Genomic DNA, 25,798 nt, shown 5'->3' on the forward strand with positions numbered 1-25,798 from the left:
CCTCACAGTGAAAATATGTTCCTTGATATTCAGAGGGCATGCCCTGTGTTTCAGTTTGTCTGTTGCTTCTTGTCCTGTCACTGGACACCACTGAAAAGAGCCATCTCTTCTACAGGCTGAAGAGTCCTAGCTCTCTCAACCTTTCCTCATAGGAGAAATTCTCAGTCCCTCAATGATCTTGGCAGTCCTTTGCTGGACTCTATCCAGCATGTCCATTTCCCTCTTGTACTGAGGAGCCCAGAACTGAACACAAGAATCCAGGTGTGGCTGAGCAGAAAGGAAGGATATCCTCCCTCGACCGGGGAAACCATTAACCTTTGTTGCAGCAAGGATGCATTGCTGCTTTATGACCTCCATGTGAAAAGGGATTAAATCCTCTACCTTTTCAGTCATTGTTTATTTGTGTTATTAATTTGTGTCATGGTGTGTGGTTGCACTTTTTTGTTCTATTCATATTTGTGGATCTAAAGCTGCAACTTAAGGCATGGTGTTTGATTAATAAATGCATTGGCAGTTTTGCGGGCAGTGCTATATTGGCTCTTGCAGTCCCTGACCTGTTGCACCAAACAGGGTGTGTGGAAGAAAACTAAATGAACTCAAGTTATGTAGAGCTCTGCAGCTACGGGCACAGTCAGCTGTGTTATATTGTGTCACGTGACTGGGAGAACCTGCATCTAAAAGGAACGAAGGAGAAGGCACACCTGTCTCACAAGGACGTGCAAAAACAATGTATGCATCTGCAATTCCGTCTTATGGAATCTACAGTATGATTAAAGCTTGCTGTCCATGGATGCTTTTTCATGATGACATTAGGTGCATTTGTGGCTTGTAAATAGCTGTGTGAATCACAGGACTCTTACCTAGAGTTTCAGAATTGATGTAATGCTCTTACAGGCCTTGTGCTGATGGTAAGACCTTGTTAAGGTATGTACTGAGGGGATGAAAACCCAACAATTTTTCACTGACTGCTTGATTGTATTGTCTGCTTTCAGTGAACACGTTTGTGTGATCTGATTTTTCTTTTATTGTTTGGACACAGTTGACATCTCAACCAAGGGTGAGATGCTGAGGACAATGTTGGTCACAGATTGCAGAGTTAGGGAGTAAAGATGTGCAAATAGGAGTCTGGCTTTTGGATTGGTCCAATGCAAAGCTGGTCACAGTGTTCCTGCAAAGTATGAAATGATAAACCTTTCAACATGTAGCAGGGCAGACGCAAGGAGGTTGATCAGAAAGAAGAGGGGACCAAGACAAAAGAAAAGTGAGCAGGTGTAGTGGCTGACAGATTGAATTTTGCAAAATAGTCTGCTCTGTTTTCTCCAAATGCAAGCGCAGCTGCCTGTCTGTACAGAGGCTGGAGGTGGGAGGTGGCTCTGGGGCATGGGTGCAGCTATAAAAAAGGCTGCTAGGTCTCACACTTCCAAGCTGGAACTTAGCACTGGAGATAACAATTCCTGGAGAATATCACAGGGTACCGTAACATAGGATGGTAAAGCTGTTCTCTTTGTAATATTGCAGTCAATTTGTTCTAGGGCTAACTGGCTGCATGAGACTGGGCATCTGTGTCATCTGGTTGTCATTGAAGTCGCCAGCCTTGCGTTTCTTACCAGAAGTCCATCAACTTTGTAATGCTAAGTTGTGGTCTGTGCAATGCTAAAGGAAGTGGCTCCTCGCAGAAGGCTTGGAGGTTAATTAGAAGACAAGTAGTATATAATATTTTCATTAATTATCTTAGCATAACAAGGTAATGCAACAAGCCCTTGTGAAACTTGTCTGGAATAATGCATGTTTTTCTTATTGTTTTTATTAAATGTGAAATTAAACAGATGCAGGTACAGAGAAAATGCTCCAAGGATGAAGGGAAGGGTGCAGAAGTGATGGAACAGGGCAGACTGAAAACAAAAGGTTGAGGGGAAAAAGCTGGAGGGAAGATGACCTATTTTCTTTAAAAGTCAGTATTGGTACAAGAATAGATGGTCACCTATTAGTAAAGATAAATAGCCAGCTGGGAGATAGAAGAAAAGTTTCTCATCTTCAGAGCGAAAATGTTCTGGAAAGATTCCACTAGAATTAGTAAGGACAAAGAGTGAATTTGCTTAAAATTGAACTTTTTTTTTTTTTGTCATTTGATTTGTTGGGATTTTTTAAGGATTCGTAAGCAGACTTACAAAGATATGAGGACTGTGGGCTTTGATCCCCTTCAATGCTATATTGCAGTGCCTGTGAAAATCGTAAGTGAGTGTTTATATGTATGTTTAGCATAATGTCTTGACTTATTAAAGGTGGAGGATTTTTTTATTTTAAAATATTTAATTTGTATATGTGCTTTGGCTTGAACTGGTACTGCTGTAGGAAAAACATCTGAATTCTGAGAAGTGGTGTAGATCATCAGCTGAACTGTTACCAGTGCATGAATGAGTTTTCCCATCATATGGCATCACTGGGAGGTCTTTAGATATTTTTCCTCGGAGGGATTCAGAAAGCAATTTTAGGGCAGATGTAGCATGAGCCAGGATTCCAGTTGGTGGTTTATTTTAAAATTTCACATTACGGTATAAAAAAGGAAGATAAAAAGGAAGTGTATGCTGATTATGAAAAATTAATTCAAAGCCCATCTTTAAAGTAGCTTCAAAACTGCTTTAGAGTAGAGTGAGGAAAAGACTTATTGAAGAATAACAAATCTTGAAGGCAAAGAAACTTGCTTCAGTATCTTAAATTTAGAATCACCAGTCTGTTCATTTAAATGCTTCCAGTTGTAGGTGCTGGTGGGAGTTGGTGCTTGTGCCTCATTTATAGTGATCCACTGGCCCTGGAGTAGAGTTAAGAAGAAAAACAGAAGAGTCAATGAACTATCTATTTCATGAAATAGTATTTCCTTTCCAAAAAGCTGCTGACATGCTTAGAGGTTTGAAATTTTATTTTATTTTATTATATATTATAATTTTACTATATTGTATTTATCCTCAACAAGTTTGCAGGTGACACCAAGCTGAGTGATGAGGTTGACACCCCTGAGGGATGGGATGGCCATCCAGAGGGACCTTGACAAGCTGGAGAAGTGAACTTGTGAAAAACTCATGAGGTTCAACAAGGAGAAGCGCAAGGTCCTGCCCATGGATTGGGGCAAGGCTCAGTATCCATACAGGCTTGGGGATGAAGGGATTGAGAGCAGACCTGAGTAGAAGGACCTGGGGGTTGTGGTGGATGAGAAGCTGGACATGAGCCAGCAGTGTGAATTTGCAGCCCAGAATGCCAACCATACCCTGATCTGCATTGAAAGAAGTTTGGCTAGCAGGTCGAGGGAGGTGTTTCTGCCCCTCTACTCTGTTTTAGAGAGACCTTGCCTGGAATGCTCTGTCCAGCTCTGGAGCCCTAGGCACAAGAGCACATGGACCTGTTGGAGTGGGTCCAAACAAGGGCCACAGAAATGATCAAAGGCCTGGAACACCTGCCCTATGAAGAGAGGCTGAGAGAGTTGGGGTTTTTCAGCCTACAGAAGAAAGGAAACGGGAGACCTTATTGCAGCCTTTCAATACTGAAAGAAGGCTTATAAGAAAGTTGGGAGGAACACTTTTTAGCAGGTCCTGTAGCAACAGGACAAGCGGTAATGGTTTTAAACTAAAAGAAGAGAAGTTTAGACTTGATTTTAGGAAGAAATTTTTTATGCTGAGGATTATGAAACATTGAAACAGGTTGCCCAGATAGGTGGTGTGGTAGAAGCCCCATCCCTGGAAATGTTCAAGGTCAGGTTGGATGGGGCATGAGCAACCTGGTATAGTTGAAGGTGTCCCTGCTTACTGTGGGGGGGTGGACTCAATAATCTGAAAAGGCCTCTTCCAACCCGAACCATTCTATGATTCTGTTGTAAATCGTGGTTTAAGCCATTGGAGGTATTACAGGAGAAGTCCAAAAGTGATTTTGTCAGTATTGGTACCATGGAGGCTGTAAAGATCAGACCAGATATATCACACTACACTTAATTTCTGTAGTACAGCATTGGTACAAGTGACAGGTACATTAACTTAAGGCATCTGGGATAACTTTAGCTGTAGAGTCATCTTTAGGCTTCATTATCTCATGCCAATTTTACTTACATAGTACAAACTAGGGAACTCCTACTAATACTTTTAAAATTACAGCCTGCTCTAGTGAGATGTCCCTGCCCATGGCAGGGGGGTTGGAACCAGATGATCTTTAAGGTCCCTTCCAACCCAAACTGTTCTGTGATTCCGTGACAAGGTACACATCTGTGCCTGAGCCTGTAGTTGTAAGAACTGGAATTTAAAGTCAGATAGCCCCCCAAAAGAACGCACAAATTAAGTGTGAATTTGTATTTCCTCTGCTGTTCCTGATATTTTGCTGCTTGTCTAGGCCTCTCCCCAGCAGAGCCAGCAGCGTAGGCTGCTTGTCAGTGCAACTCAGACATCTTACAGCTGGCTCTTTTTGGTTTGTCTCATTATATGAGCTCCTGAGTTTAAATCCTGGATTATGATTTCACTGAATTGCCCATTATGTAGTTCAGCACCTGAAGTTGCTGGAGACTGTGCTTGAAATTATCACATGCTGGTTGGTTGTTTGTTTTCTTTCCTTGAGAGTTTGTGTTAGCCTTGTGTATCTAAAATTTGATACGCAAAGTTGATAGGTATTTAATAGGAATCCAGCTCCTGTGAAAAGATTGCTATGATGTCCCACTTGAAGGCCTCTTGTGCCTGTCACTGTGTGCCTTGGAAGAAGCCCCAGGGGCATTAAGTGGCTGTGCATTTGAATCCTGGTTCAAGAGAGAGAGTGCAAACTTCAGCATGCAGCCATATGTTGAAACAGGAGAAAACCAGAACATTGAAAATCAGTATGGTTGGTCCATCTTTTCCACTGCATATGGCAAGATTCCTGGGGAGAAAGGAGGTGATACTGTGGTCTCTAATTGAAGATGAAGATGTTACATATAGAATGAAGACTGAAGTCTTGTATTGAATACTTGATTTTGCAAGCTTAAAGTGTTCTTTTAACTCTTTCACCCTTTCTACAATTTAGTACTATAGTTTGGGTTTGTGTGGACAAAAAGCAGTTTGTGTGGAAAAGCTACTGTTAGGAAATGAGGTCAATTGCATTATCTTTATTTACTCTTCTATCTTTTGGCAATACATGCACAGTGAATTTTTAGCAGAAAAAGAGAGCATCCTGAACTGTCAGCAGAAAAGGACAGCATCCTGAACATTATAAGTCACCAATATTTGGCACCCGTGACACGGCTGAGCGGGCCAGATAACTGGAGTGGGCATTCTGCGAACTGAGTGCATGGGTAGTAGTGGTGGCAATCAAGCCTCTGTCACATCGCTTTTGAGTATCAAGTGTGCTGGGAAGAGGAGTCTGGGCTGTGAGGGGGACAGGAGACTCTGTTGGGAAAGTCCATCTGTTCTCCCTGCTGGTGAGGTTACATGCCTGTGATTTCTTGGCCAAAGAAACTCAACTAACTGAATAAATAAAGCTTCTGTGACTAATAACAACAACTTGTGCCAGAAGAGGATGCTATCAATTTGGGAGTTCAAAAAAAAACGAAAAAAGGATGTCTTTCCTCTGGATCATTCAGCATCCATGTGAAACGATTTTTGCTTTTTCCCATTAAGATCTTTTAATGCTTTGGTATCGTCTTCAAACCAATAATTGCGTGGTTTTGATCTGCTAATGCACTTGTTCTTACAGCTTCTCTTCCCATGTGGGAAATGCAGTGCTATTAACATAACCTCCCACTGAGAATATAAACCTTGCTATTGCGTGTTAGAGGGCTGAATCGCTGGGAGCTGATTTGAAGGAGATGTAGATTAATTTCTGCAGAAGTGTGCTGTGCTGTTTTTTTAATTATTTTTATTTTTTATTTTATTTTAGCACCACACGTCTGTCAAGAAGCAGAAAGGTGCAGAGTTGTCATAGCAGGAAAGGTAGTCATCTTTCTGCAACCCATGCAGTAGTATGTATGTATGGAATAAATTACAGTTCTGGTAGCTAATTTGGTTAGTGAGTTCAGTAAGAAATAGAGGGCAAGTTCCATTATAAGATTGCTTACATTTAATTAAAAGTAATTACTTGTAATTAAGAGTAGTAAGAAGATGGATACTGATATTTCTGCAACAATTACATTAGTTTTATAAGGTTTCCAAAGTCACTGGATGTTTCTAGACTTTGTCTGAAAGGTTGTGAAAACAGGTGTAAGTTATTTTCTGCTCTTGTGGCTCTCAGCATCATAAAGTCACAGAGACTTTTTATACTAATATTAGGGAAGAATAAATGTTTTCTTTGGGACTTAGACTTTTCTTGTTGTTTATGGTGGCCTGTCTGGTCATCTGTTTGGAGTCATGAGGCAACATGCTGTCTTTTGTGACCTTTTCTTGAATCTTCTAGCTTTTGTTTTGGTAAGCCAGTATAGCTTACTCAGCTCTCTTTAGGAGTTCATCCAGAAGTGATTTGTTGCATGAAGACATCAGCTAAGTCTTAGAAATGAACAAGAAATTGCTGAAACTTTTTTTACGCTTCAGGGTATTTATAGTTAGGGGAATCTCATCGGGTGAGGAACAGGTTTTTTTATTTACAGCTCTCTCTTTTCTTTAATGTAGGAGAGTTTAGTATATGATAATTTGTGTTGTGTGAATGTCTTTATGTTTTGGCATGATCCTGATGATGGAGAAAGGTGGATATCTGTTGCATGTGGTGACTTAATAATTTCATTTCCTGAGGGAGTACATAAGGAATTCTTCTGAAGAATATACCCTGCTGTAGCACACCATCTATTTATTTTACGTGTATGTAAGTGCAAAGAAATGAATGCCTCCAGAAACATGTGGAAGCATTTAATTATCAGAACCGTTTCTTCTTATTATTTCATTTGCTGTTAAGGAAAATAGCATGAAAAAAAAAAAAAAAGGCAAAACCCTCCTGGGAAACCAGAAGCTTTTTAGATGTGTTTTGTGGTTGATGTTTCATGCTTGTTAACTCCAGGATTTGGTTTCAAAACCCTTTCAAACGAGATGCTAATGGGATTCTTCTCCATCTTACAGCATGTGTGATAAGAGATTTTTGTGTGAGAGCAGCGTGAGTTCTCCAGATTTCCGTAAAGCTGGTATTACTGGGGTAGTATTTCATAAGACGATGGGGAGTGAGTCTTCTCCAGGCATTGCTTATATGCTTATTTGGTGCTTGCCAGTTTGCTGGCAGCCTGCTTTGCACTGTGTTTAAAGAGCAAACTACTGTTTGTTCTTTAAAAGCCAAAGTATGGGTAGTAGTGAAACCGAAACAACCCCCTCCCCAAACACTCCAGCTACATGCCTCCTCAGCATGGCCCTCCTCACCTGCTGGGTGAAAGCTCGCACCTTGAAACATTTTTCTTCCTACTTGCAGTTGTAGTGATCTGCTATAGGGAAATCAGAAGCCATTTGCCAAACAGATTGGCATGAACACCTTCATAAGTTTGACTGCACATCCTGAAGCTTCATGTGGTCAATTCTGCCTTGTTTTTCAGGGGGTTTCCCATTTCCTGCAGGTCAGCTACTGTTAATATCTGATGTGGCTTGAATGCCCATCCATGAACTACAGCATCTGAAGCACAATAGACTTGGCCAAACAAAGGAGATTTAAGGAGGAGGAAATTATTTCCTATGAATTCTCCATTTTTTTGTACAATCACCTGGTCCCCCTTCCGTTTGTGGAAGCTCATTTTAGTCAGTACTTAATCCACATACTTAACCCTATGTGGATTACACCTCTGGTGATGTTATGGCTTTACTTACCGTGTTTGAAAATAGAGTCACACCTTACAGGTCTTTCATTTCCTTTATTACAAATCTATAGATGCTGTTACTTACAGAGTCTCAGGTCCTTCTGAGAGTTTGATCATCCCCAGAGTGATAGTTACTCTTCCAAGTAAAATAATATTACTGTTCTAAACTTAGTTTGTTATGCTATGCAGTAGATTTCATTGTGAGCTGTGGACTTAGGCTTTTTATAGAAGCTGACTTATGTGAAAGTAGGCTTGAATTTGGTGGATTCTACTTCCCCCTCCTTCATTTTGTTCTTTCTTGCTGTCACCCTGCTAAAGGTAAACCCTTGAGGCGAACAGGTGAGATGAAAGGTAAAGGCCTAATGACATTTGTTGGGAATTAGTTTTTAAAACAGGTTTTGGTCTAAATGTCCATACCCAGGCAGCTTGAAAACAGATTTAGTTTATATTTTGTGATATCTGGTTTACATTGTTTCTTTTCAACTGGGAATACTATAAATCCTTTTCAAATAGTATGTTTGGCTATCAGATGTGTTCCCATGCCTGTAGTGTTAACATTAGGCATGCCCTCTAAACACCGAATGCCACAGGAGGTGTGGAGAAACAGAATTAGGTTTGAATGGGAAAATCAAATAAACTGGAATTCAGAAGACAGAAAAAAATGGCATGAATTTCTGAGGTGAGGATTGAACGTATTGTACTGTAGGCTGTAAAACTGCTTAATTTAGTCACTAATGAAACCGTGGCTACTCAGCATAGTGTGGTTCCTACCCCAGCACTCTATTGGCACTGCCCTTTACAATCCTTAAAAATGAATTTGAAGTACCACCAGCAGGTATTACCTTACTTTATTGTAGAACATCCACCTAACATTCAACAGCTATTCTGTGTTGAGTGTACTGTGCGTTGAGAAACTAATGGCACAAAATCTTTCAAAAAAGTGGGTTTTTCTTAAACAAAAAAATAAGAGAGATGCAGATAGTTCATGGGAAGAAATACCTCCTGCTGTAAGCCAATCAACTGTTCTTCCATGGTACCCGAACCTACTGGCCATCCGTTCTGGTCCTTGCTCAGCCCAGCAGCGTGAGGCAGGATGACTTGGCTCCACACCAGCTGGTGCAGTGCCATTGTTAATGTGTCACCTGTGAGGCTAACCTTGCAGAAGCAGGCAGCAGTGTAAGTCTAGTGAAAGTGGGATGGTGCCTTCATTATGATGAGGCATTCATGCTGGCTCTTAAGACAGGACACCTGATTCATAATCAGAGTTTGAGGTGATGCAGTTTTGCTTGATAGGTAAAGTATGAAAATTGGAGGACCCTGGCAGAGTTTAAAGGCTTGGAGAAATTATTAAAATTTAATGATGCTTTGCAGCCTCTTTTACTTTTTTGTGTGTTGCGAAGCTGCTATTTTCCACTTTCTTGATGGTTTTCAGTGGAAACAATGACGTGCTTCTCTTGTTTTGTTTTCTTTTTCTCTAATAGCATGACAGAATCGATGAGGGAGAATTTTTTTTGTTAATCTGGGATTCAAAATCTGTATTTGGCTTAAGCTTGTGGGTAGCCTTAGACTGATGATTACAGAGGACCTATTTTCTGTAAAAAAAGAAAAAATCATTGAAATAAATGTGAAACTTAGAATCATAGAATAACCAGGTTGGAAGAGACCCACCAGATCATCGAGTCCAACTTTGAATGTACACTGGTTTTGTTTACTCCTTCCTTTCAGAATGACAAATTTTTTTCTCATTTATATAATTTAAAAAATAAAGCACACTAGTGGATTATTAGGTGACAACTTGTTGTCTCAGAATTATCTTCAGGAATTAGTTTTTTTCATGTCTGCACTTCATTTGTCCTTGGCCTGTCACTTAAATATGGACCTGTTCCTGCCTTGAGATTGAGAATAAATTCTGGGTGTCCCAGGTTTTGATGCAGTCCAAGTTTCATGACAAGCTGGGGCCTTCAAAGCCATGCTCCTTTCTTTCCCTCCTGGCACAGCTCTGCCATCTTTGTCCTGAGGTAATGAAAAATAGTGTGAAATGAAATGCAAGGGAAAAAGCAATATAAAAGTAGGAATTAAGACAGTTGTAAATCACATCTTTGGAGCAATTTTGCCAGTGTGCATGTACATTTTTTCAGAAGAGTAGTGGTACTTTTGCATGATCATAGATTTTTTTCCTTAGTATTGCTCTTTCTGTAGTTTCGTGCAAAGTCTGCTTCTGCCACACTGAACCCCTCACTGTCTCTCTCCATTCCTAAACAGTCAGTTCAACAGCAGAAAACTAAACTGTGTGATTAAATCAATGTATTTTCTCTTCATTTGTATTTAGGCAGCCCTTACCCCCTATAATGATTACCTAAGTCACAGAAGGAAACCTTTTAGCTTGCATTTTTTTAGTTGTATTTTGCTCAGGGTATGCAGCCTTGGAAGGAAAATGTTCGTTTATGGGGTTTTTTGGTATTTTTTCTCCTCCTGAATGCAGAAATTTACCATTCTGTGTGCAGAATGAGCATTCTGTGACAGAGGTTTTGGGGACAGGTAAAGTGACCTCCTCCAGCTCATAAGTTGTTTGTCTTGCACCTTGCACTTTCCTCTCTTCTCCCACCATTTACGTAATTTCTCTGGTTTGAGAAATGTATCCTTTAGCAATTCCAAAATGTGATTTTTCGGTCTCTAGAGGTTTAATGAATTAAAATGCATTTTAAAAAACAGTATGCAATCTTTTATGAAATAGCTTTCTGTTTTTTACAAATGCTAACAAAATTACCTCATGCTGTCTAACAACTCAAAAACTGTATCAGCTAATAATGAATATTAGAATACTGTGCATAAGAATGATGAAAAACTAAAGCGAGGCTACAGTTCCCTGTAAATGGCATTTAAAGTTACCCAATAAACTCTCTTACTCTTGCAATTTACAATGGAGAAATATTTCCTGATTTCTCAGCAAACTAAAGCAGCAAAAGAGGCTGGTGCTGATTCTTTTTCTTAATTTTTTTATTCAAGAGAAAAGCTGAATTTTGCAGCATACCCCTTGCTTGCATTGTCACTAATTGAGTTTTAAATGTTGCAATCTGTTTCCTGCTGTAATAGTGATTTATATCTTTCTAGTTAATGAGCTTAAACCATTAGACCATCCATGTTCAAGGGCTGCCTGAAAAAGCACAGTAGTCCTGCAGTCCACTGAAAAGTTGTCTTAAATGATGGTTCTTTACCCTTTTACTTAAAAGCAAACTTTCCAGAAATATTGTTCTTGTAGGTGGCAAATAAAAACCTCTGATAGAGAGAGAACCTCAGTCTGAAAAGTTAGGCTAGTCAGGTGAGAAATAATCCCACAAATCATTAATATGAATGATCTACAGAAAAAAGACAGGGGTAGTCCAGTTCTTAATGCCTGTATATGTAATGCCTCTTCAGGGGTATGAGGCTTTTGGCATTTCACGACTTCAACTTCTGTGCCTGAAAAAGACACCACAATTGATGAAGGGCAAGTAAGATAATTATATTTACTAACTTTGAGTACCAAACCCACCAAGAAAAGCAGCAGTAAGTGTTTATTTGAGTATTTTTAATGGGTTTTTTGCAAATATTTCTGGAGGTATTTTTTTCTGAACAGAGACAATAGTCTGTAAATGAGATCTATGAGTCAGTTTGTGAGTGGGTAAAGATTTTTATTGTGAAGGGAATGCTGAATGCTAATAAGTTTCTTGGGTATAAACTGCTCACTTTTTTTTTAAATTGCAAAAATTATATTCTTTTGTTGAAATAATTTTATGTAAGATAGCTAGTTGTATTCAATTATATGCAGGCCATCCAATGAACAATCTTGAGACAAGAAGTACAGTGAATTTAGAGTTGTTTATCCAATGCAAACCACACCTGATCCTTATGGTTTACAAATGCTACTGGTGGCTGACTAAGAATGTGCAATTTAAATAGTTTTTAGCAGAGATAGAAATACCTGTAGTAGAACTTAACTGTAAAAATTTTATAGGAAAACCCATGAAAACCACTCTCCTGACTTTTGCAAGATTTGTGCCTGGTGCAGAAGCATTGCCAGACTGCAGAAATTCCTTGTAGCTGTGTTCTTTTGATTGCCATATTGCTTTGTTTGTTTGTAAGGGTAGGTCAATGAGTGGGGCTCAAAGTCCTGAGTCCTTCCTTGTTGAAGCTGCTGGGACTTCAGGAGTGGAAGCTGCTCCAAGCTCAGCTTGGCAGGGGCAGCTCAGACTTTTCCCTGTATTGGAGGAGGATCTTCAAGGTCCTGCCCAGAGCCTAATATCCCCTGTAGATGTGTGTTTTGTTTCTCAGTCCTTGATAGAATAGGTAGCAGTAATGTTGTCCACAATGAATTTCTAACCTTCCGTCCTAAAATAAATTGTCAAAACATTTCCAGTGTTTTAAGTCTTTTTTTATGTGGTCCAGTTTCAGGAAGTATTTTAAATAAGATTTAATCAAAGCTGAATAGGTGTTCAAAATTAAGCAAGATGATTTTCTTCCATGTCTTTAGTTGTTAAAATAGTTTTCTGATTTTAGTAATTCTTATTCAAAGTATGAAGTAGTTATGAAAGGTGACACTGTTCTTCTTAGCATAGTTGTAGAGATTAGTTTTATCTTTTGTAGTCTTGACAAGATTCAATGTGTGTCTATCCTACATCTCAGTATCTTCATACCTAACTGGCTTTTTGTTATATATATTACTCTCTTTGGTGGAAAAACTCAAGTATATCCTATCTCTACATGCATTCTTTTGAGTTAAGATAATTCATATTTTTTAGGTTGTATTTAGAATTGTGCATTGTCCTACACTGTGTGAAAAAGGAGAAAAAAGGGTTGAAAGCCCTTTCTTTTTAACTTGAGCTTTTTCATAGCAGATTCATCAGCAGTGCTTCTTGTGATGCCCAGATATGCCCGCTTCTCTTGGGACACCAAACAACCAGACCCACAATTACTTTCTTTTGTTGGTGATGTTATTCTGAAACCTGACTACCTTACTTGTATGGCTTCTGAAGACAAGATTCTATCTGCACTGACTCATATTTTTTGTCATGATGATGCATCTTCCTTTTTTAAGAGGGTTCTGTTGATTTGACTTTTCTTTCGACCACATGCTTTTTAGCTTTCTAGCAGGCTATTTGCTGTAGATAGATCACTATCAGTTTAAAGTCTTTAATGATATTTTTTTCTACAAACTTCAGTAACATAAATATTTTGATTTGAAATATATATACAACAAAAGAAAATAAAAGAATCAGTGAAAATATAGCTTATTTTAGAGTGTATGAAAACTTTTGGGTCTAATAAAAACAGGTTTATGATCTGAGAGGTATTATATTTTATTATTTGGTCAGGTACAAAAGGCTAAAAAAGATACTGCCAAGCGGTTTCTGCAGTTTCAGTCAGAGGCAAACTTTAACAAACATAGCAAACTTTAACAAACATATGAATACAGTAGACTTCTATTATTTTTATGTGTCTATGAGGTTTCTATCTTACAATCGCTTCAAAAAACACTGCTATTGCAGAGGGAGTAGAAGGCAGCCTGAAAAGCCACTGAAGTGCAAATAGTGCATTTTTTTCTTAGCATGCATTTTTCATTTAACAGTAACAAATCCATGAAAGAACTGTTTCCCTTGAATTGAATCTAAGTGTTTGCTTTTACCGAAAATTTTTTCACCATAAACGTTTATGTGGTCCTTGTGTTCTACAGCTGTGAGCTGAATTCAAATCTGCAGCAAGTCCCTGCTAAACAAATGGAGAAATGAAAAAAATAAATTCAGTTGTTTTAATATCATGAAAAGGACAAAAGTGAAATAAACTATGACTGGTTTGAGGGTTAGTATTGTAGTAGTTGTAGTAGGAAAGAGCATTTTCTGGAATGAATTAAACTGATAATGTATGTGCTCTTAGCCAAAAGCAGGCAATGTTCTTTCTGAAAAGTGAGTCATTTTGCTGAGCAAGAGAGTTAAAGGAAAGTTGTTCTGATAGAAGGGCTTAACTTCTTTAGTCACTCATAGTGCTGTGTTAAAATCTATCACCCATACCCAGCTTGCATCCCAGCTTGCGTCAAATAGAAACAGGGAAACAGTCATCTTTTAATGCCCCATTAAAGCATTTTTTTGCTCCATGCTCTCACAAGATAGCATTACCTGTGATATTGAAAGGAATATGTGGATTGTGCTAGGCGCTTAGCTTTAAAGTCACATCAGATAAAAAGCTTTATTTCATACTGGTGCAGCAGTCTTTTGGTACAGCCATACAGGTATGGCTACTCTGACACTGGTAATGCACACCTCGAGCTGCAGTATTGGATTTTGGGAAAACCTTTTGCACGGTTTTGCATTAAAGGTAGTAACTGTTTCTTCTGATGCATAGGACCATTATGTCCTACTGATTTGCGTCTTTTATGTTTAGAGTTGGAATAACTCTCAGGGACAATATGGTGTTTGAGGGAGTCAGTTGCCGATCTCACCTCTGGTATTTTCTGCTAAAAGCTCCTCTTTATTAATGTTGTTGCTTTAAGAGGAAATGCATTGTATTTTCAGAGATTTCCTTTATTACACATGCTATGTTTAAATGGATGTACAATACATTTTAAAACAAAATTTTATAGGTCTCATACACAGTTTCACGTTTAGATTATGCATATGTCCAGGATTTTGTTGTTCCTTATTCTTTGAAACTGGAGAATCTGAGAAGTGCTTTGAAAGATGTAGTCACCTATCTCCCATCAGCATTAATAACCTCTGTAGTTAGATCCTCTGAACTTCCTGAAAATCTTTTCCCTATGATATAAAAAGTTGACTCATGTTTTTATTTGATATCTGTACGTGTAACTTTTCATTAAAATCCCAAGTCTGTGCAGTTATTTTTCTCATTTGAAACTGTGGCTGGGGGTGTTTTCAGGTGTAAATTCTGATTGCATTATTTGCGTTTGTATAATCTGTTGAGCAGAGACTGATTCAAGTAGTGGAGGCCTTTATCCTGCAAGTAATGCAAGGTGAAGATCCTTGGACAGAGATACTGTGCTCTCGTACATTTAATTCACATATCAAATTTAACCTGATCAAATGCCAATGAAATCCTGTTTGATGGATTAGTAAGATATTAAACATTTGTTTACCTCCTATTGGAATGTATTGTCTGTAATTATTAAAAAATCTATGTGATAACTCTATATTAGAAACAGGAAAGGATGTGATATTTGAGTTTACACATAGGCTGCAGATAGAAGACTGCCATGAATGCCAATTCAGTATAACTGGAAAAAAAATTTCCTGTTTTTTTTTTCTGCAAGCTGTTTTTCAATGGTGACCTTTTCTTCTTACCTCTGTTTCTGAACAGCAGAAAGAGTGTTGCCTCCTAGAACAATTTACTGCATGTGATGTGATCGGTGACTGTCTTCCAAATGAACCTTTCTTCCCTGACCCTCCTCTTCTCTAACTTTGTTTTTGCGTTTTCCCCCGCAGCCAGCCATTGGGAAAACAATTCTTAATATAGAAGGAGAAACTGGTTTGTTTCCTTGAGGAGAATGGTGCAGGAGGTAGCTCAAATCTGCCTAGGGTCCATCCCTAATGCTGCCCAGTCTCCTATCTAAATTGCATGCACTTCTTATATGCCTAATAGTGAGGTTATACAAGCAACATAATTAAGGCTCTTCTGTTCATCAGTGTGACTTCTTTGTGTTCGTTTTCATAATTGTCATTAAGTGATAGCAGTTTTTTTCTGGAACTAGACGATCTTTAAGGTCCCTTCCAACCTGAACCAGTCTACGATTCATGTTGATTTAGAATCAGGCTATGAATTTAAGCTCCTGTCCAAGATGATATGTCTTCAGCAAGAGGAAATGAAAGTGGTGAACTTCTTGCACTGGCTGTACTAACTAGTTTTCATATGATCTTTTACCAGGATGTAAATTATTATGGAGAGCTTGCTCTTAAAAGCACTTTCCTCAAAGATTAATGGGGTTTTTTTTGCCAAGAATTAGATTTGTGTAAGGTTTTGGTTATGGAATTTAGATTCTATAATTTTAAAAAGTCATCTTATGTGGCTTGAATTGGAATTGGAAAACTTGCATGGTATTTGCTTCCCTTAACCCTATACCCATACGAACACCTGTAGTACAGAAAGGCTAGATGAAAATAATAGTTGAAGCCCATTAAAAACATGGGTGCAAAAGCTGAGGTTAAAGCTCAGTAGGTCTTCACTGCTGGTTCTTTTCACTCAGGGATCTGAATGTAGAACGTTAAGCCCAAATGCTTAACTTCATAGAATTTCTTTCAAGCTAATTGTACTGGCTCCTTCCACTCCAGGTGCATGCAAGTATCCATGTTGATACTGCTAGTTGCTTATTAAGAGACCGGGAGTTTGAGAAATAGCATGTTTTCTCTTAACGTTTCTTTCTGGGAAATGCAGGCAGAGGGCTATAGTTCCAAAGGTAATTAACAAATGCATATGTATGTGTTGGGAAATGTTTGTTTTGCATTGATAAGACAAAGTGTTGTGCTAGACAAAGGAGGATGCTTTTTGTCATAGAGTAATGCTTCAAATTCTTAATAAAACACCGGGTGGAGTTGGGATGGAGCATAAAGCAGGTCTGCAATGCCACAGAATGAATAAACTGTGACAACAAGTGTTGTCCTCGGGTGAGAATCAAGAAAATGTATTACAAGATAACATGAACGTCTGCGTTTTGTTGTTAGGTTTTTAGATGCTAAGCATTCATATATTGAAGCTCAACATGCTAATGCTGCTACCCATATGGAAGGTAATTGGGTTGCAGTCTGTTAGGGTAATGCTGCTCTAAATTTCTACAGTAAGAGAAACAAACAAGAATACTATCCTTCAAACCCTTGTAAATACCGAGGCTTCTTTGGGCTTTATATAACTGTCACTGTATCCCATGCAATACCAGTCATTTGTTTTAACTTTTCTGGGGTTGGGATTTGCACTACTGAGAGAAATACTGACTGTAAAGAAATGGAATCCTAAGAATTGTATTATATCGTCATCAAAAAAATATCACATTAAATTGCTTAGGACCAGCTATAAACTACTTCTAATGGCATATTGCTGACTCTGGAAAAATATTGTGTAGCAAAAAATCTAATGGAGATCTCATCAATCAGATTAGTGAAAAAGACTCAACACTGAGTAATCCTAATGACAAACCTGTATGTTTTAGATGGACAGTGGTATGGTTCAATCTATGTAAATAAAAGGTATTCCCAGGATAAAACAGTACTGAATTTTATGCTGCTTTTTTCTAAGGAGCTGAGCGTATTTGAGCTTCTCCTTTTCAAAAGCCCTTTTACCATTTTGCCTTGTTTCATCTTCCCTAAATTTCATTTGTAGTGTTGCATTTAAAGCCAGGTGGTGCCTGCTTCTTGTGCAGGACCTTCATTCCTCATTGAAAGGGCTCCACTTCTGGTGCATAGAATTGGATGGAGCAATACGGTGATGCGTAGTTCTGTCTCTGACTATCCCCGCCCTCCCACTCCCTGAACTTATGGCCTTATAAATTATTAAACTTCCCTGGGCCTTGGTTTTTCACATCTGTCAAATGTGAGGGGAAGATAACTTCCCTATTGCTATAAATAACCATGATCTAAGGACATGAGCTGGAAATCCTGACCCATACACCAATGAAGCACTTAACTCATAAGTAATCCTTCTGATGTGGCTATTTATGAAATAAGCATTGCTCCTGATGCTGAGGGTGCATTAAAAGGAGATGAAAAAGCAAATGCGCTATCATTATTTGCTATAGAGGTTGCTTAGGGGCAGTGCTGACCTTGGAAGGTGGCAAGGGAAGAGCCCGTTGTTTCTTTGATGTGTATGGGAAGGAATGCTGTTTTACTCCCATCCCATTTTGTTTCTCTCCCCTTGACCTGATTCAGCATCTTCTGGTATGTGTGATGAGACCACATTCTCTTGCTGATCTTGGAAAACTTCTATAAAATATTCCTTAGATCACCATCCCCTTTCTACTACAACTTTGCTATGTTGCTTTGACCTGGAATTGAAATTTTTCATTTGGCACCTCTCTGCCATGATACCCACTTACTTTCCTGAAAAATTCAGCTGACGAGGGAAGGGATTTTTCTCTGCCCGCGTAGGTTTTATGGGACTTGGTAGGGGCTATTTCCTGAGACTATGTTTTTTCTAGTATCTCTTGTATATATGAAGGTGCTGCTGTACAGGCCAGGTTTATGTACATGGGGGTTTTATTTTGTTTTGAGACACTGCAAATAATTTTATGATACAAAAAGTTATGTTATGGAGCTATTTTTAAAAACTTTGAGCTGAAGATATTTTTGTAGCCTTAACGTCTTCAAAGGCTTGCTGCTGCACAGTTTAGGGTTTTTTGCTTCCTTCTTCACCAGAGAATATTAATGACTGTTGTCCTGAAGGTCTTTTCTGATGCAATGTTTTCCCTTCCCCACTCTTTTTTACTCTACCTCTTCAAATCAAGTGTCATTAATTTGTTCTAGCCTTCGGGGGATAGTGGGAGAAGAGTAACTCCTATTGCAAGGAGCGAGCGTGGGTTGATCTTTACAGACACTAGTGTTTCAAGTGTTGGCAGAGCAGAACACAGGATAGTGTCCTCGTGTATTGCACAGAAAACAGCTTTTCCCGAGATACTTCTTTTTTTCTCAGTACAAAGAAGCAAAGGCAACTGAACAACATTGTGAAATGTGGTATTGATGGTCCGTTTGTGGTTCCCTTTGCTGTACCTGTATGGCTAATGGTTTCTGGTTTTATCTTGAAGCAGGCCTCTTTATGAAAATAGATAATTGCAGCTTTTTCTTAATGCCAATTCACTCTGGTTGTATAAACTCATCAATTTGCATGCAGTGCTTGAAGGGAAAAGATAGATGAAAGCCTATTATGATCTTGTTAGATAACTAGATATGAATATGAAAGAGATCATGCTTTTGGAAATAGAGAGCTGTGTTTTTCAATACACTTAGTATAACAAACATTCATATGAAAGCCCATTATGTTGAGTCTACTAAATATTTTCTTAGGATGGTAAGTTACCTAGTAAGCTGTCTAAATGATTCTGACTAATTTAAGTAATGAAGTCTGCAAGTTCTTTAAACATCTCACTTAAAACAGAAACAGAACTGCATGACTATAAAACAATAAGTGGAACTTAACCTCTGAGTTTGTCATGAGTAATGCTTTAGTGAACTGCTGCAAATAAAAAGTTTTAGAGTTTCTTCTTTTATTTTGTACTTCTTCCTCCTTATTCTTCAAAAATGATCAAGAAAATTACTCTTCAGGGATGAAAAAAATAAGAAATGCATGGAACAAAACTGGTGTTTTGAACATTTTGTACTGCTGTGGCATTATATAATGTTCCTGAGAAGCACGTACGCTTGGAAATGAAGCTCATTCAAGCTCAAATATTGTGTAATCAAAGATACATGACTGTCATACATGACTTTGTTCTTAAATCTTGGGGGCGAAATGAGAGCCTCTGGTTAGTAGCTGAGTCCTTCAGGAGCAATGCAGTAGTTTTTCTTAAAGCGTCTGAGAATTTTATGCATGTATAGCCCTTGCAGGTGATTTCCCCAATTTATTGGTTGGCTAAGGAAGAAGAGTTTTTCACTCTTCAGCTGCAGAAATTCATCTAGTTGGTTTTGCGTTGCCTTTGTGTATCCACTGTTGCTTGTAAGTACTTCTTCCTTGCTTGGCTTCTTCATTTCACTGTTGGTGACTTTTCATTGCTTCAGACTACTTCCCTGGAAAAATGGTTGGGACATACTTCTCATTGCTGCATGCAGCCTCTTTGCCATCTTGTCCTGTAGACCTGGACAAATGAGAATCCACAAGTCAGCTCAAACACACACAAATTTACATGATGTGCTTGTCCTTTTATAAGTAAGGCTTTGTAGGTAGCGGATGTCCTTGGCTAACGATAAGCTCTTGGAAGCATGTGCCAGCTAGTGGAATGGTAAGCAGCTAAGCACTTCCTAAGTATTGTACAAAGCAAACCCCTTGGTGATTTGTAGTCTACATTCTATGCTGTAATTCAATAGGATGTTTTTCTCCCTTAGGCTTTGCGATATTGCGTCCTGGTTTGCTCTTGGAGCTGAGTGCTAAGACATCCCTAGCTCAGTGAATGAAAGAACAAGTTGTCAAGGGATGGATAATGTGCCCTATATAGTGTTAGTTTCTTTAAAAGGTGTCTTTGCTTCATTATTGTTAATTGTCATACACATATGAGTTTTCAGACATTGATTCTAAAGCTGAAGATGGAGTATTGCATATCTGCTTGTAATACCTGATGACATTTGAAGATGGTAATGCAGTCTCGTGATATGTGGAATGTAAATTCACTTAGAACATTAATGGTACTTTGCTATCAGACTATAATGTTACACCAATTAAGTATATATGATAAATGAGAAAATAAGTGCAGCATATCAAAACTGTTGGAGATAGAAGATTTTTTAATTGAGTGTTTAATGTACTATGAATATAAATTTTGTTCTCAATATCCATCTGGAGTGGGAAGCCACACAATAATTTCTGGACCGAGTTTCTATGTTGTGAAGAACATTTACTTATCTGAAGGAAGGTATCTGAAGAGCATTTTCAGACTTTTTTTTTGTGCCAGTAATAATGGCAGTGTGTAATAAATCACTGCTCTACTGCTTTGTCTTCAATAAATAAGCTGGCAATACCACTGCAAAGCTTTGAACTTCCTTCACTGTTAGTATAGCCTGAACTTAATGATTCCTGTTCAGTGTTGCTTTTTACTGTAACATAAATCCAAGTGAGATCTGTTCAGTGAAGCCATCATAAACATAATTTAGTTTATATCAGGGTGACAATTTTTAAAAACAAATTAAAAAAACCCTACCCTTCTCCATTCTTTCCCTGATGTCCCATTTCTATTTTTAAAATAAACTCTTATTTTATAGGCAGTTGCATTGGGAAAGTTCTGGTGCTATAGTGTGAGACAGTGTAGTGGATCAAAGGACCCTTCATAACAAATAGGAAAAGTTGCTCAGAAGCATGATTTCTCAGTAATTGCATAAGCAGTCCTGTGAACCTTAACGCTGTTTTAGAGGGGCCTATGTCTTCCCTGAAAACATCCTCAACAGAGATAAATTTTGAAGGAGTCCACAAACAACCAGTGTTTCTTGAATCCTGTGGTTGCTCCAATGAATTCACTAGGAGATCAGTTTAAAATGGGTTCAAATGTTTTTTTTACATACCATGTCCAGAAGTTCTGGATCTTGCTGCCAGGAGAGGTCAGATAGGGAGACACGTTCATGGGTAACAGGTTTGGTGCCTGGACTGATCCCCCAAAGTGATAAGTCAATGAAAACACTGACTTCTTGTTGCTTAGCTGGCAGCTTAGAAAGTCGAAAAGCACTGGATAAATTAAGCAGTTGGTTTATTTGGTTGTAATAAGTTCATAAGTGTAAAAAGGCCATGACTTGATGCCATTTTTGAGAAACCAGGGATACAGGAAAATATGTGAATTTCTGATGGAAGACTTGGTATTCCACCTTTGATAAATCTGTTTTGTACAGACACAGCTGCGTTTAATGTAATGTCCTGCACATACAGGTTGTGTTTTTTGTTCCCAGTGTTCATACTTTAAATCCATAAGTACATGGAGGTCTTCACTAAGAATTGAATGTCCTGCTTCATTGTGATGTTTTATATTTTCTTGTTATTCAGTGGGAAAAAGCTCATGTCTCATTGAATGCGTTGTTTGATAGTAAGCGTTCCGGTACCAAAAGAGGGCCTGCAAAAGTATAAAAAAGCAAATATTTGGCAAAATTAAAAGGAACGAGAGTTCCAGCGGCAATGCTCCTGCAAGATTAAACATGAACATATAATAATTGATGTGCTTTCAACATTTTTTTCCCTGTAGCATGAAGGGGGAACGTAATGAACTTAAAGAGCTTTGTTGAGGTGGTGTGGAATGGATGTGGAACCTCTGCTGTGTGCTTTTAGTGGAACAGTACTGCAAGGGTCTTTGTTAGTGATGGGAAGCTGCAAGACAAGGTGTGAAGGGATGGCAGAGTTACTGGCTGAAAGATGTTTCCACCTTTGTGAATGGAAATGTAATGCTTCATCTCTTCTGCCCTCACCTAATGAAAGATAAAGCATTGATCCAGCTGCCTGGGAAATCTTCCAGTTTGGAGACTCATAAGAGTTGGAAAGAAAAGTGGCAGAACTACAACTTTAGGATCAGTTGCTTTCAAACTACAAATGGAGTATAGTACTGTGTGCATACAAAATTGCCCTTTGATTTATTGTAAACAAGGCTGTCCATCAGAATGTGAGTACACACACTTTCTATTGTAAGAAAGTTTCAGGTCTATACACACAAACCTGGAAAGTGTAAGATCTTTAAGCTACTCCAGGCAAAATACTAGTTGGATTAACCAGATGTAACATTGTGATCTTTCAGTAGCAATTCTGGGATCTGACTATAACGAATTAAATCTCAATGTTAACTCTTAATTTTGAGTGTCTTCCTGCCACTGGTTTTACCTGATGATTTTAAGCTTCTCCTTTTCAGCTACTTTGCCTTCTTGTTAACTTTCCATCTTTTTTTTTTTTTCTGGATATATCTCTGCATCTGTTGTCAAGTATAAACAGAGTAGTCTGCTGTGTGCAATGTGCCATTGAGTATCGATTCTCAAGTCCAATTCAGAATTTTGCAAGTTGTGAGATCACAGGGCTCTGCACTTTGTATTTCTGTCTTTACTGGTTTACCCCATGCTTTTCTGACTTGTAACAAATTCATTTACATAGAGCTACTTGGAGAAAGCCTTCTAACCTTCTTGGTTTCTCTATAATGGCCCCAATGGATATACCTGTTCACATACATAAAAAAAAATATTTATTTCTTTGTGCTTTAGTTAAACCGCAAAAGTTAAATCCTCTTAAAATCTTTAAGTCCTGTTCAACTTCAGGTTTTTGCAGTTGGAGCAAATGGGGGCGGGCGATAATTGGGAGAGCTGTACAGTTATATAACTAAAAGCTTTTCTGCTGGAAGTTAGGAGAGCAGATTGCTTGGCCATCAATATGCGACACGTGTTCTTAATCATCCCACAGTGTCCATGCAGAGGAGTACAGTCAAGCAGTGTGTATTGGTTTGGTAGATTAATGTGTTCAAATAAAAATGCTATCAAAAATTTTCCTTTGGGGTACAGATTTTTTTAGGAAGGTAGAGGTGGTAGTATGCCACTTGAGGGTTTAAGTAGTATTTGTTTTGCATAATTAATGACAGATATTATTCTTGGATTGAAATTATAACCGTTGATGGCTTTCAACATCAAGAATGTCATGTAAATCCTGGGGGGGGAAATCAACTAGGAAAAAGAGATTTAACAATGTAACACAGTGGTGGTGAGTAGTATATGCTATTATATGGTGAAAATGCACTTTTGCTATTACAGAAGAATGCTCAACTAGCCAGCATTCATAAATTGTGTCAAAATTGTACATAAATATACATGAAAGCAGTGACGGGGACATAAGTGTTTTTTTCTGTATTTGAGCGGGGTTGTTTGGTTTTGGTGGGAATATTTTTGCTTTTAGTTTTTGGATGGAATGCTGATATCACATTGATCTTATTGTTAGTATGTACATTCAGGGAAAAGTGATGCAGTTAAAAGTATAATGCAACACTGGACTGAGATGAAAGACAGTAATGAATGAAGGCTGTTTGCCCTGCAAGTTTGTTGGATTTGGCATTACAGCTGTTATCCTGCACAGTCCTTTCAAATCTATCGGGAGATGTGACTTCTCTGCAGCATGCACTAATTGTGAGGTTTGTTTGTCTCTGATGGAACAAAACCTTTGTGTCAACTTTCAGATAAAAGCTCAAATGAAAGCATTGCTTGAATACAAAAGTCTGAACCGCTGCATCTGTGCGGGCATCTGAAGTCTACTGAATTTTGTGTTAGCATTAAATAAGATGCTGTGCTGCCGTTGTAAGATAAGGTCTATTTCGGACCTTTGATTTTTTCGATTTCTTTATAATCAACCTTAGAGTTTGTAAATCAGTTTTTTTTCTTTTTGAGTCATCAAAGGGAGAATCAGTCTAAACTGACCTCAGTAACAGCCAAGGCTGTTAACGTTTTCTTTGGTAAGGATCACTGCCAGAAAAGATCGGGACTTGGCCCTAAACGGGGGCGGGGGGGAATTGGTTCTTTCTTCTCTTCCTTTGAGTAGAGGAAATAAAGCAAGGGAAAACAAAGCAGGTTTTGGTACAGCACTGTTAATTAAGCTTCAATGCAGGCCTCCAAAGACATCGCCTGCCTTCCTGCTGGTACTTAAATTTGCCCACCATGGAATTTGAAATGTTACAAAATAACCAAGCAAATCTCTTAAAGTTAAGGCACAAAAGAGGGATCCTTACTTAGCCCCGGCTGCACATCGTTTGTGCTCTTTCTGCCATGTTTATTGGGAGCTGCTCTTTCTAGAGAAGTCACTTGTTAGATTGACTTCTTTGCAATGAAGTGAAACAAATCATAATTATATGAGGTTAAATAAAGTGGTAGAGGTTAAAGCATGAAAAGTCAGTGTCCTGTCATGTAAGACATGCTTTGGGAGAGCAAGCAGGTTATTTTTCTATATGGAAACCAGAAGCCAGAAATTTGTCAGTTTAACCAGTGGCATCCATAGGACAGGCACGCTTTGCATTTTACAGAAAGCCTGTGGGTGTTCATCTGGGAATAAGAGAGATAGAGGCATGATGTCAAATGAAAGAGTAACTTTGCTTGAACATGTTCTGTTTTCAGGACTACTTTGTATTGTCTTATTACTATTGCCAGATTTGTGTGATCTTTTTGACGGTAGGAGGAGGAATGGACAAATATGTATGAAAATAATTGCAAGTCAGATTTGTCCAGTGACTGTCCTTTCATTAGTTGGTAGTGTTTTCCACACATATATGGATGCACATCATGGAACAACAGTTTTTGCTGAGGAGCTGCCAGCTTTCACTGGTCATTTAACTATAAGATGATGCAAAAAAAATTGTCATAACACATTTCTTATGAAAAAGAGTGACTTCAGAATGCGTGTACCTAAGATGATCTTGGCATGGAGAATCTGAATAGTGTTCCTTTTTTTTTTTTCCCTAGTTTGTGGAGACATCCATGGTCAGTTCTTTGACTTGATGAAACTGTTTGAAGTGGGAGGTTCTCCTGCCAACACAAGGTATCTCTTCCTGGGGGACTACGTGGACAGAGGGTACTTCAGCATTGAAGTAAGTTTTTTATTTCTGTTTTTGGCTGTGAAACTGCTTGCAGCCTATTTTATATATTTAGCATCATAATTTTACCAGTTTAGGAATACTGAAGCTCTTTGCAGATATCAGTTGTCAGTGGAATAAATCCATGTTAATGTCACTTCTGGGGTTTTCATAAAGGTTGCTTGGTATCCAGCCAAATCCCACTATATCTGTGCTGGAAAGCTGATGGAGAATGGACATTGGTGCTAACTTGGGGCCATCCAAATGTAGCACAGAAGGCAGTCTGCTCTGCAGGTTGCACGAGCTAAATCAGACAAATAGATGTCAGCTATTAGAAAAGAGGCATAACAGATAAACTAGGTGAGAAATCTCACCGTTCAGTTGGATGCAAATTTTAGGAAAATGGAAGGACTAGATAGTGGGTAAACGAGACATAAAAGCTACCAGATAACACACTATGCTGGAGAAAACAAACAAGTTCTGTTTAGATATAGCATGTAAGAGTACACGATCTCTGACATTTAACGCTCTTGGATCCACAGAGAGTAAGTGATGCATATGTGCCCTGTTGAAGACACTAAGACCTGATACAGACTCAAGTATTGGATTGTAGAATGTGGAGGTCAAATGATAGCATCTTTAGCTGGCTTGTGCAAGGAACAGTGTCTGGTTGAACCTGACCACCTTTAACTAGAAATGAGTCAAATACCAAGCATGGATCCTTTGTTGCAGATCGTTTCCTTTCAGAGAGAAGTTTCTAAAAAATAAGATTCAGTAGAACTACTTTTGCT

At 38.5% G+C, this 25,798-nt stretch overlaps 1 protein-coding gene across 2 annotated transcripts in view; it reads left to right on the plus strand.

The window, feature by feature from the left end:
- PPP3CA (protein phosphatase 3 catalytic subunit alpha) overlaps nt 1-25,798 on the plus strand; it is a 112,412-nt gene that overhangs the window by 30,827 nt on the left and 55,787 nt on the right. For both annotated transcript variants that reach the window (XM_069855574.1, XM_069855575.1), the window contains exon 2: nt 24,898-25,022. In XM_069855574.1, the coding sequence (XP_069711675.1) occupies nt 24,898-25,022 (125 nt within the window). The remainder of the gene's footprint in view (nt 1-24,897; nt 25,023-25,798) is intronic.

Source organism: Phaenicophaeus curvirostris, chromosome 4 (assembly GCF_032191515.1).
Source record: "Phaenicophaeus curvirostris isolate KB17595 chromosome 4, BPBGC_Pcur_1.0, whole genome shotgun sequence".
NCBI classification, from domain to species: Eukaryota; Metazoa; Chordata; class Aves; order Cuculiformes; family Cuculidae; genus Phaenicophaeus; species Phaenicophaeus curvirostris.